The 12,442-nt window shown below is 28.0% G+C and overlaps 3 protein-coding genes across 7 annotated transcripts in view; 1 reads left to right on the top strand and 2 right to left on the bottom strand.

The window, feature by feature from the left end:
* Positions 1 to 105: 105 nt before the first annotated feature.
* Positions 106 to 5,917, bottom strand: LOC112682311 (E3 ubiquitin-protein ligase KCMF1-like). 2 transcript variants are annotated; one of them, XM_025552852.1, is made up of 7 exons: positions 5,829 to 5,917; positions 2,269 to 2,576; positions 2,082 to 2,207; positions 1,729 to 1,838; positions 1,279 to 1,462; positions 950 to 1,158; positions 106 to 635 (listed from the first exon to the last, which is right to left on the bottom strand). In XM_025552852.1, the coding sequence occupies exons 1-7, from the start codon at positions 5,842 to 5,844 to the stop codon at positions 224 to 226; spliced, it is 1,365 nt and encodes a 454-aa protein (XP_025408637.1). In that variant the 5' UTR covers positions 5,845 to 5,917; the 3' UTR covers positions 106 to 223. The 2 variants fall into 2 exon arrangements, with proteins under 2 accessions (XP_025408637.1, XP_025408638.1); XM_025552853.1 differs by having other exon boundaries at positions 1,744 to 1,838.
* Positions 5,918 to 6,671: 754 nt separating this feature from the next.
* Positions 6,672 to 9,800, top strand: LOC112682310 (protein AF-10-like). The gene is made up of 2 exons (XM_025552851.1): positions 6,672 to 6,757; positions 7,229 to 9,800. The coding sequence occupies exons 1-2, from the start codon at positions 6,751 to 6,753 to the stop codon at positions 9,181 to 9,183; spliced, it is 1,962 nt and encodes a 653-aa protein (XP_025408636.1). The 5' UTR covers positions 6,672 to 6,750; the 3' UTR covers positions 9,184 to 9,800.
* A 978-nt stretch (positions 9,801 to 10,778) lies between these two features.
* Positions 10,779 to 12,442, bottom strand: part of LOC112682352 (uncharacterized protein PF11_0213-like) — a 6,390-nt gene continuing 4,726 nt past the window's right edge. For 2 of the 4 annotated variants that reach the window (XM_025552921.1, XM_025552924.1), the window contains one exon: positions 10,781 to 12,434. In XM_025552921.1, the coding sequence (XP_025408706.1) occupies positions 10,798 to 12,434 (1,637 nt within the window). In that variant the 3' untranslated portion in view covers positions 10,781 to 10,797. The other 2 variants (XM_025552923.1, XM_025552922.1) reach the window with 2 other exon arrangements.

Below are 12,442 nucleotides of genomic sequence, written 5' to 3'. Positions count from 1 at the left end.
ATATATTTTATTATAACATATCATTCATAATTAGTTATCATTATTTTTCTTTAATAAATATATATATATATTTAAATATATATATATCTAAACTGAAATCTAAAGAAAAAAATATCAATCTAAATATATTATTTTAATTTCAAAAAAGTGTTACAACACCAGTACACGACTAGACATTTCATTATGAACTTGTTAAGCAGCAACTAGATTCTTTCCAATTAATTCAATTTGATGGTGAGGGATCGGTGACTTTGGGTTGTTTTCGAACATTAGATGCTGGTTGTGGAATTTGTGACTGCATCACAGATTGTCGGTTGCGGCTAGGCGGTGAAGAAAATCTATGAGGAACGCCCATAACATGATTGGCTGATTGCTGTGAAGGTGGTGGCGATGGTCTGCTGTTAGTTTGCCGTTGTTTAGTATCTGGAACTATAGGTTTAGTTAATGCTTGAGATACCGGAGGTTGAGCAGCTGTGGCCAGAGGTGATTGGTCTTTCTTAGCATTTATTGTTGCAGGCATAGTCCCATTTGGAGTTAACATGGACAATAATAATTCTTGCATAAAGAAACTACGATCAGCCCGGTCCACATCCAATTTTTGTTGTTCAGATTCAGTTAATGGTGCATCAATATATCTAAAACAATAATACAAATTGTCTTCTAATAGAAAAATAAGTAATCAATACTTTATAATGAAAACTAAAAATAAGCGATATTTTATTAATTCTTTGATTGGGAGCAATAAAGTAAGCAATAGTAATATAGGCTGTTAAAGATCAACATTATAATGTTATAATAATTTCTAATCTCTATGGTAATAAATATTAATACATTTTCATGATAGATATGAAAATATTGAAATTATAAATATAATATATTTTAAAACATCTCTACTACATGTATCTATTATTTATATTTTTTTTGTCTTTAATTTTTAACACGAACATACTTTATAAGAAACTGTGATGAGCTATTGCGTGTAGACTGATTTTGGTTTGAGTTAGAATCAACTACTTGAATATTGAGTAAGTTAGAAGATGAACCAGCAGATTGTGTTGGCACTGCTGATCCAACTATATTATTATTGGCCAATGATGCCGCTGCAGATGAGCCATGACCTTGACGACGGGGTAAACGTTCTAATTGCTGTCTAGCAGCCTGCAAATGAAAATATTTTATTATATAACAATTTTAATAATTGATAATATAATTTATTTTTAATAAGATAAAAGTTTATTTAAGCATCAAAACTTAGGCATTATTATTATTATACAATACCCTGACTTGTTGTCTTTCAAGCTGTAGTTGCATTTGCAATTGTTGCAGTTGTGATGAAACATTATTAGTGCCTTGTGAGTTATTTGTTGACGATCCAGGCACATTATTTGATTGTGCTCTACGAACTCCACTTAACTGTGATAATAGCTCAGCAATTGGATCTGAACCATCTCTTGTTCCACCACTAAAATTCATTAAAAATCAATTAATAATATTAACAATTTATCATTATGATTAAAGTTTACAAATGCTAACTATTTTTTGTAAGGCATCAATAATTTAATATATGTTCAAATTAAAAAATTGTTATTCAAAAATAGCAAATATATATATATATATAGCAACAAAACAGATGCATAACCAGATTAATTAAACAATCATTTAATTTCTTTATCGAATTTCAAGCCATCAAGACTACTGTTTGAAAGGATATAATTAAATTGTCCGTACTTTGCTGCCCGGTACCTGAAATTGATTGCTCTTCGAACCCTAGTACTTCCCATACCCCTTGATGATTGAGGTATACGTCGAACTGAATGTCTTGCTACAGTTGGTTCATCGTAATAACTTTAGTTAAGAAAACACAATATACTTTGGATATTTAATGATTAACTATATATAAATAAATCACTTAAGGTATAAAAATATAGACTAAATTTTTTTATTTGGAATAAATCTAACTTATTTCCTGAATATTTTTAATTCTTTAAGTATGAATTATAAATATGGAAGAAATAAATGTATTTAGAAAACTTTCAACTATATACTCAGATATATTTATACAACTGAAATAAAAAGGATATTAAAAATGAAATTAAATCCCTGGGAACGCTTGGACTGGCACGATGTTGCATTTGTAGGTGAACAGAAAAATCATCAGTTAACAAATTTGGATCACCTCCTGGGTGTGCTGCACAAACTGGACAAACCTAAATTATTAACTTACAATTAGTATTTGTAAAATATATATCCTAACTTAAAGAAACTTACAACTTCGGTAGTTAAATCAGGATGATCAGCAGTAACATGTTCTGTTAACACTGCTTCAGTGAGACCCATACGCCCACAAAATGGACATGTGAATGCTTGAGGCTGGTCTGATGCCAATGATTCACCACCATAGTAAAGTTCAAAGTCAGCACGTGTTAAGATACACTGCATGGGGTGATCAACTGAATGGCGTGGTGTAGTAGCGCCAGCTTCGTAACAGTCAGCACACAGATCATAATCGTAACATTTTAAACATTTGAAACGACGTCCTTTAAAGTTTCCTCTCATACATGCATCACAGCTGACTCCTATAATAAAAATAAATACAAACATTTAGACTACATTAATTAATATTACTTAAAATTTAGAAACTACTTATAAATTAAATTCACTAACAATGAATAATGAAAAATTATAATAATATAATATACACTGATCTTGAAATTCAAATATAATTTGATACAGTGAATACTAATATAGTTTTAAGATAAAAATAATATCTTACAATTAGTGAATTAAGTATGTTAAACTGAAAATACATTGCATGTCAATCAATATTTAAATTAGGTACTTAGTCATTTTTTGTCTATTTTTTATTTGATCCATTACTTTTTATTCAATTTATACATAAAATTATTAATAAAATTTATAATAGTTCCAATTAAAGCTTTAAATTGAATCCAAAGTAAATTTGTTAACTGTACTCTTCAATATCCCATTCAATCATTTTTAACTTTTTTTTCGTTGAATTATACCTAATGAAAAAATATTTTTGAAGATTTAAAGACCTTATTAATTATCTACAGATATTAAAATACAAAATATATTTTTATGAGAGTAAATAATTTGTTAATTATCTGCAATGGATAATATATATATATAATACCAAAAACTAAAATTTTGATATTTATTTATTAAATTAACATAGTAAATGTAATAGGGGACAAGACACAAAACGAGTGGTATTATTAGACTTTATATATGTAATGGACAAAGTATACAATTTGGGCATTTTATACATTGTCCGGACAGTATATAAAATGCCCTTCGTATATTGGGCAATATAGATAACAGATGATATGATTTAATGAAGTATGATAAATCAATGAATAATGGTATTTATATTATTGATTAATTCATCTCAGTAGATATAATTGATTGCACCACCAATCCTTTTTTGGCTGTGCTTCCTTTTCTTTTACATGATTCGCAACTATTTAAATATAGCATAATCATATCTCTGGAGATATTTTTAAATTTTGTATTTACTTCGTGTTCCATCCTGTTTCGTCCACCATGTCCAATCGATAAATGAACCTTATGTATAACATCATATAAATCTTCATTATGTACATAATATTTAATTTCGTTGTTTTCAGATACTGGTACAATTAACTTATTAACATCAGAAACTTTTAACACGTCATATTTTTTTAAAAGTTTTTTTTATCATTCGGTTCCTTTTTCTTTTAATTGTTTTTTTAATTGATTTTTATGTAAAATTAATTGATCAAATTTTAATTTGGTAAAAAATAAAGTATTTGAACACTTTATTTTTTTTTATTAAATTGTTTAAATCATCATTAAACTTTTCCATATTTGAATAAATAGTTAGGTACACACTGAATGAGATAACCTGCACTACACAAATGATTCACGGTTACTAAATAGTTCATTTTTGATAATAGGTAAAAGGCCGACTGCACGATAATCACTACAACTTCATATAATATAACTTATAAATCAGTAAATATAGTAATAATATATTATGTCATGTACACGCGTATAATATGTAGACAAGCAGACATCCCCATTGTAAAAATACGATAACAAAAAAAAACTAGTTACAAATAATAATTTTTAGATAATAATTTGACTTTATTTTAACTGTTTTACGATTTATCATATTTCATTAAATCATATCATCTGTTATCTATATTGCCCAATATACGAAGGGCATTTTATATACTGTCCGGACAATGTATAAAATGCCCAAATTGTATACTTTGCCCGTAACATATATATAACCAAAAAAAAAAAAATTGGATACTTAATAACTATTAAGATTTTAAGGTTCAATTTAAAAATAATTGAGATTTAATATTTACAATTTATGTGCAAGCAATTTTATATATTTTTCTAACATTTTATTATAGAGTTGCATTGAAACTCATTTATTATTACAATCATCAAAATCTAAAAACTGAAGTAAATCAGTAGATAACTGGATCTGTGTAACATAAGTTGAATTATCTGATCTTAGAATTATTGTACTTAGATGATTATTTGTTAACTTAACAATCATCTGCATTTTAAAATTAATATAGTTTTTAAGGCAATTTATATATTCCAGATTTTAATACTTAACATAGAATAATTATGTTTTTTCTCCAAATGAATTATAACAGTTTAATCCTTACATAATTTTCATGTTTAATTAATTCTCTAATAGATAAAAGTAAAGAATTGATATATACTCAATATAATAGTTTTATTAGGTTACACTTTTGAGTTTTCCAAAGTAATTAAAATTTATAATATTATATGATTTTTACTGCTTATTCAATAAAATAAATATATTTCGAGTAGTGTATTGTTATGGGCTACCATGTATAGCCTAATCATGAATAAATAGAAACAGGTGCAACACAATATTACAATTATTATATTGCGTAAGACGGCATATTGTTATATTTAATAATAATTGGAAAGTGCGGCGAAGATTAATCTATATTCCTAGAATACTATATTGGAAACGAGGTCTATCGCTGGATACTGCTAAACAACAAGTCCTATGACGTTAATCGATCAATATAAAAGAGGGATCGAAATGACCACAATTCAGATGAGTTCTAGTCAAGGAACTACAAGCAACTTCATGTCACTCTATGTTATAATTTGTTAAACACTTTGAATATTGAAATAAACGTTTAAGTTAAAGTCTCATATTTTATTAATTAAATTTAAATACATCATCGACTGCACTACTTGAAATCGAGCCGGTGGCACGTAACAGTATTAAATAGACAAAACTAGTACAAAAAATATTTTATTAATAATAAGTTAATTACATAAAGAACTACATGAAATTACACATAAAAATACCTGAAAAAAATTTAATTGATTATAAAAAATGTCGAATACAATAAAAGAAAAATTGTACAACCCAAATTTATTTATAGATTGTTCTAAAACATAACTTGATCACATTGGTATGAAAATTCTCATTATTTACTCTTCTCTGTTCTACTTAAGAGGCATTCATAATGAGCAATGTACAAATTAATGCCTACTTATTACAAATAAAACAAAAAAAAGTATTTGATTAAATTTATTTTGTTAAATCGATGTTATTATTGATTATATGTGGGCATTTCGTAAAAAACGATTATTGCAATAACTTTGTTCGAACAGGAACATATAAAATTACAAGGGACAAGTCGAAACCCATAAGACTATAATTTGGCTGTACCATCGTCGGTAAAACAAAAACGATAACACTCTGCGTTCATTTGGCTGATCGCGTTACATAACATTACTGAATACCGTCGGTTGTTTACCTTCATGACGTGACATTTCACGAGTTCCGTCTCACCCGTCACCGTCGTCTTGTGGTGTATTCTTGTCATGAACAAATAATTTCGTGTGAACTACACGCGTTCCTCGTCAAATATATGTGTCTGACATTTAATGTAAGTAGCAGAAACGACAGCAGCGGCGAGAAATCGGAAATTAAATTAATGGTCAAGCCGGACTACTTATTACGAAGTAGACTTAAAAACAAAATAAAATAACAGTAGTGGATTAAAATTAAAACAAGAGTACAAGAAAAGGCAGATGATGATTTGTTTTTTCTTTTATCCCCGTTAGATTTTTTCTTTTTTTTTCTGCAACTTCACGTCTCACGACGGCCGATTACGACGGGATTGCCAACGATTGTCCATGGAAGAAACAACTAAAAGGTGAACCACGGTTCATTAAGTTATACCAACTATAAAATGTTCTCTTATCCCGGTCGACGACCGCAGTATTGGCTGCCGCCTCTGCCTCCACTGCGACTTGTGAATGATATTCTTAACCAGTTACCCATGAACTGCGTGTGTTTTGATTGTTTTCGTTGTTGCACCATTCATTTGGCGTCTTTGATTTTTCGGATATTTAAATTTGTTCACCCTGGACCGTGGTGCAATATCGGTTAACATTAAATGATTGCCGATAATATACTTATGCATTTCATATGAAACTCGACGCTTGCTCTGGCCGTCCTCAAGCGCTGTGAAGATTAGTTGTCAATGTGCTTGTAAAATATCGTCACCAAAACGAATAGTCCCAGAGATTTCCGACTAAGTAGATCGTTCGTTACCTTTGCCCGTTCAACACTATCATGTCGATATTAACGTAGAATTCTACCATATATCTAATGTTTGTCTGTTATTGCCGTTGCCGTAATTTCACGATTGATGCAAGCTTCTTATTTCTCATATGAACCGTAAGTATAATGTGACGTAATTTTGTTTAACTGAATTCATCACCGTTTTTATACCCAGTTTACACAATCAATATGATATTGATTTATAGATAACGGATACTTAAAAATATGTTATCTATGTTCATCAGAATAACTTATTTTGCACTAGTTTATGTAGAAGGTTAATTATGATTGTTATTGAACAGTATTTGTTTTTTCAATTAACTACTCAATTGAATGTTTTCACTTATTTATCAATCTAAATATATATCAAATGCATACATAATTAATTAAATTTACAACCTTATTTAATTATTTGGATTTATAAATTAATTTGTCTTATGAGCCTGTTGACCCCTATAAAAATCTTTTATTATACATTTTAAATATAAAATATATTTTATGATAATAGATATTTATTTTTTATTAATTAAATTAGGTAATGTTAAAATTGTATATACTATCAAATCATTAATTGTATTTATTTTTCAGGTAAAACAATGAAAGAAATGTTGGGTAACTGCAGTGTATGTAGTGAAGACAAAGCATTTGACGACAATCCTTTAGTCTACTGTGATGGTCGAAACTGTAATGTTGCTGTGCATAAAGCTTGCTATGGAATTAGAGTAGTACCAAAAGGTTCCTGGTACTGCAATAAGTGTGTAGCTCTTAAAAGAAATCCAAATGCTAAAGTAATATGTGAATTATGTCCATCTAAAGATGGTGCTCTTAAACCAACGGAAAATGGAAATTGGGCCCATGTTGTATGTGCTTTGTTCATACCAGAAGTGACTTTTGTAGATGTTGATATTATGGAACCAATTAAGTTAAATGAAATACCAACTGATAGGTTTAAAAAAGTTTGTTATATTTGTGAAGAAAAGAACAGAGAACCTAAGGTTTCGATTTATGGTGCTTGCATGACTTGCAAAAAAAGTGGTTGTAAATTAGGATTCCATGTAACTTGTGCCCAGAATGTTGGATTACTATGTGAAGAAGCTGGAAATCATGGACGCAACGTACAGTACGTTGGGTACTGTAAACATCATTATTCAAAACTTAAAAAGAGTAGTAATTTAAAAATAAAACATATTGCTCCATATCGTCCACAAAATGCTTCTGAAATATCTCTAGATGAGTTTACTCAAGGCACTAACAGTGATGATATTCAAATGAAATCAAAAAGAAAGCCAACATCAGTTAATTCATTTGAAGAAACTAAAGATAAACCACAAAGTGTTCTTAATATATCTCCTAATCATTCTCAAGCTATAGCTCCTAATCGTCAAATTAAAGGTAAAATGGAAAGTGTATCAGTTGGAAGTATTAAACAATATCCTACTGATTTACCATCCGAAAAAGAAATAAAATGTGAAAACATTGAAAATTCTATTGATATTGGCTTATCAAATGACGGATTAGAGTCTGATGGATTAAAAATCATGGAAGAACCAAATTTATCTTGTATAGATCCAAGTATATCCAGAAATTCAAATATGCCTCCAGCTAATATGACAAATACATGGATTAAGGATCCAAATATGATAAATTTGTCTAACTCTTCTACTACTAAAACTAAAGAAGCAAATGATCAGAAATATTATGAATCCAGTAGTGATGCTCCACATATGTTAGGAAATGCTTTAAATCCAAATTCCAGTATGGCTCAACAAATGACTGACACATTAAATGAAGAAATTAAAACTCATAATCAATTCAATGAATGTAATGGACCAACAATTCGACAACCATTAATGGGCCCTCAATTATATCGCCATGTTCAAAAACCTTTGGATACACCACAGTCTAATTCTTCTGGTTCTGAATGGTTAACTAATGGACTTATTAATAGTTCTCAAAGTTTAGAAGATCTACTTGAGCGCCAGTGGGAACAAGGTGGATCATTGTTAATGGAACAAGCTCAACATTTTGATGTAGCATCATTACTGTCATGTTTATATCAATTAAAAAATGAAAATGTTGATTTAGAAAAAGAACTAGCTACGTTTACTAGACGTAGAGATCATTTATTGGCTGTTAATGCTAGATTAGCAATACCTTTGGTTCCTCAAAACAGAGCAAATGCAGTTGCTCCTGTCCCTCCTATTAATCATACTTCAAATCATGTTGATACATCAGTGCATCCTAGATCTAACTATTTGCCATCCATGGATAATCAAATTTTGCAACAGCAACATCGGTATCATCAAAATTATGTAGTGCCTCCTTCTAGGCATCCACAACAACATCAACGTTATTCACCGAATCCTACAGCTCAGTCACAAGTGATTGTTAGAGGTGGTGTTGGGCATGAACCTTGGCCACAACATAACAGAAATCATAATCAGACTTCAAATCCTATGTATCAAACAAACATGCAAGAAATGATTAATGTACCAACATCCAGACACCAAATGGGTATAGATAATCAACCTAAGCACAGCTGAGACCATGATAAATGTCTATGTACAGAGTGTATATCGACAATGACCGATTATTTGTTAAAGTATTTTCCTTAGTCTTAAGTTGGTTGTATGTAATTAAAGCCTACAACTCAACGAATTGGACTATCATATAGTATGTGGTCAGTCGATAAATGTACAAATATAGTATTTGGTTAATCAGTGAATTTACAAATTAAGTAGTTAGTCTACCATTAATTTTACGTATACTAAAAGTTTACAAGCAATGAAAAATTATAATGCCTATTAAATGTTACATCATTTAAAAATTATTAGTCCAAGTAATATCTGAATTTTAAAATATATTCTGTACATTTATTTTTTTCCACCATATTTTCATGAGATAGCTGGAATTTTAACACAGTGTCTGTAGCACACAATAAAGATACTAACTACTGTTGCACATATTAGTCATATATAACCTGATAGACTGCATTGACAAGTAAAACACATACTATATGATACCCATAAATTGTGTTCATTGATTAAATATTAAAATATAATTTTAATTACTTTTAAATACATTTAAAACTTTCAAGATGATTTCATAGTAAATTTACGTAATTGTAATGATTTTTTTTATTCATAAAATATAAGTTTTATCAACTACTATGTATGAGTTAAATGTATACAAAAACATGATTATGTATTATAAGACTTAAGTGGAAATATAATTTAATAAAATGTGTAGTCAAAAAAATATTAATTGTTTTATTTTCATTTAATAAATACAAAACAACAAACATATAATTCAAATACTTTTATTCAAACCGCCATTATAACTATTTACAATACATTTTCATTTACAACTTTAAAATAATTATTCTTTTATCCTTTTCATTATACAAACAAAAAAATAATTTAATTCAATTAATTTGTATAAACTGGTGATTACAAATATATTTTGATTTTTTACAATTTATCGAATTGTAAAATTACAATTTATAATTATTAATTAGTTTTAATTACAATACATAAAATTTAAACATCTATTGTGTTGTATTATTTCTGAAGAAATAGAACAATAACTGCCATTATAATTTCATATTTATTTTTTTAAATTAAATTATTTCTTTAATATACATATATACACCATTTTTTTTTTCAAGGGTGAAAAATCTTAATTTGTCAATTTAATAAGATAAGTAATAAACTGAAATGGAAAAACTATTCAAAATACATAAGATAGCTATCATTTTCTAAAAACAACCCCAATAGGTATAATTTTGATACATTTTACTAAAAAAAAGTATATTTAGTGATCATATAATTATATTTAATTATACAAAATGGAATAAATTAAAGATTAAAAAAATGTTTAGATATAATTTATTTTTTCTTTCATATTGAAAAAATGTATTCTTTAATTTATGTATCCAATATTTTATACTTTTTTATTATAGTTTTTTGAACTTTTAGCCTTTTTAATCAATTTTAATGCAATTATAACTTTTTGAATAATTTATTGATAAATATAATTCAATGCAGTTAATAGTATTTGTTTTCAAAATGATTGGCACAAAAATGAAAATACTATATAAATATTAATAAGTATATATAGTTATACAATACATTTTTTTTTTTTAGATTTGTATATTACTAATTGGTATTAAGATGATTCATAACTTTAAATAAGAATTCTTCATCATCCATAATAGGTAAAAAATACTTATTTGAATCAAATTTTTGATCAAACGATTCAGGAACTAACTTTCTAAAATATTGCTCTGGTATGTAATTTGATAAAAAATCTAAATAATCAAATGTAGTATTGATAATTTCAAATCTCGCCATGTGATACCGAAGCATATCTGAACATAGTTCAAAATCCAATTTATCATAAAGAATGTCTTTTAATCTTGATGCTAAGTACTTGACAAAATGTTCTGCATGCTTCACAGCATAGATACTATATTTAGGTTGTAACTTATTTATTAAAAAACTATAAAGACGTTTTGTTATCCATGATTCTTTATTATATAAAGACTTAAATTTTTTTGTAACATTTTCTTCAATTTGAGACTGATCAATAATAGATTCTGAATAAGATAGTGCAGGTAATGTTGATTCCGGTTCATTATTCTTATTTCCAGCTAAAAATTTAGTTAAAAATGAATTACTTTGATCAAGTGAAAATGTTTTTTGTCTTTTTGTTGGGGTTTCAAATTGGAAAACCCCCGGATGGACAGATTTACGTTTATTAACTGACATTTTCACAATTGTTCTTACTATATTTTCTGCAATAATATCTTTATGGACAGATCCTGCTAAATGAGTAGTTGATTTAATTTTTTTTAATAAACATTCATTTGGAGTTGTTTGTTCATCATTCTCAATAGATTTGCGTTTTAGTTTTGATGATCCAATAGTATTATTCAATAATACTGATGTTTTATTATTATGTGTAATATTTCTTGAATGTTGTGTTAAACTTGATGAATTTGTTGAGTGTTTAGAAGAATTCGATTGTTTTGGTTCATATGAGTTACTGACAACAATATGTGTTGACAAACTTTTTGACTTAGATCTTGTGACACGATCATTTGATGAATTATTCTCTAATAAACCATCTTTTATAGTTGGCAATAAATCATTATAAGAATCTTCTGGTTCAAATAAATTATTTTGTTCATGTAATTTTTCATCAATTGAAACATTTGCTACTTCCATACTGTTTTCATTTATTGATTCAGCCATAGAACTAGAACCTTTTAAAGAATCCTTTGTATCAAGTTTATCTTTTAGATTCTTTGATTTTCTTAGACTTGCCCCTTCAATGATGCCATGTTTTTTAAAAGAACGATTAGAGCGCCTAATCGATTTTCTATCAGATAATAATTCATCTGAATCTGCACATATATTCATTTGATCATTTTGCATTTTACTCGGGTCTTCCAAACAAGAATTACTCATCATTTTGTTTTGTGTTATAGTCAAATTAGATTCTTGACTGTTTGTTATCAAGTTTTCAAATACAGTTGATTGAGCAGCAGTTTTCGTGTAATTTACGAATTTTACTGGCTTAGAAATATTTATTGATGTACTACTTGTTGAGTGTTTAGAAGAACTTGATTGGTTTGGTTCAAATGGGTGACTGGCATCAATAGTAGGAGTCAATAAACTTTTTGACCTAGATCTTGTGACACGATCTTTTGATGAAATATTATTCTCTAATGAACCAGCTGTTTTCTTTGACAATGACTCATTATTAGAGTCTTCTGGATCAAATGAATTATTTTGTTCA

Source organism: Sipha flava, unplaced genomic scaffold (genome assembly GCF_003268045.1).
Source record: "Sipha flava isolate LNK unplaced genomic scaffold, YSA_version1 202_pilon_pilon, whole genome shotgun sequence".
NCBI classification, from domain to species: Eukaryota; Metazoa; Arthropoda; class Insecta; order Hemiptera; family Aphididae; genus Sipha; species Sipha flava.
Note: the sequence above shows the minus strand (reverse complement) of the source record. Positions and strands in the feature narration are given on the sequence as shown.

Excerpts from the sequence above, each read along its gene's own strand:
- LOC112682311 (XM_025552852.1), bottom strand. Across the intron at positions 1,159-1,278 it reads TTGAAAGACAACAAGTCAGG|GCTGCTAGACAGCAATTAGA; the intron begins GTATTGTATAAT and ends TTTCATTTGCAG. Across the intron at positions 636-949 it reads TCATCACAGTTTCTTATAAA|ATATATTGATGCACCATTAA; the intron begins GTATGTTCGTGT and ends TTATTGTTTTAG.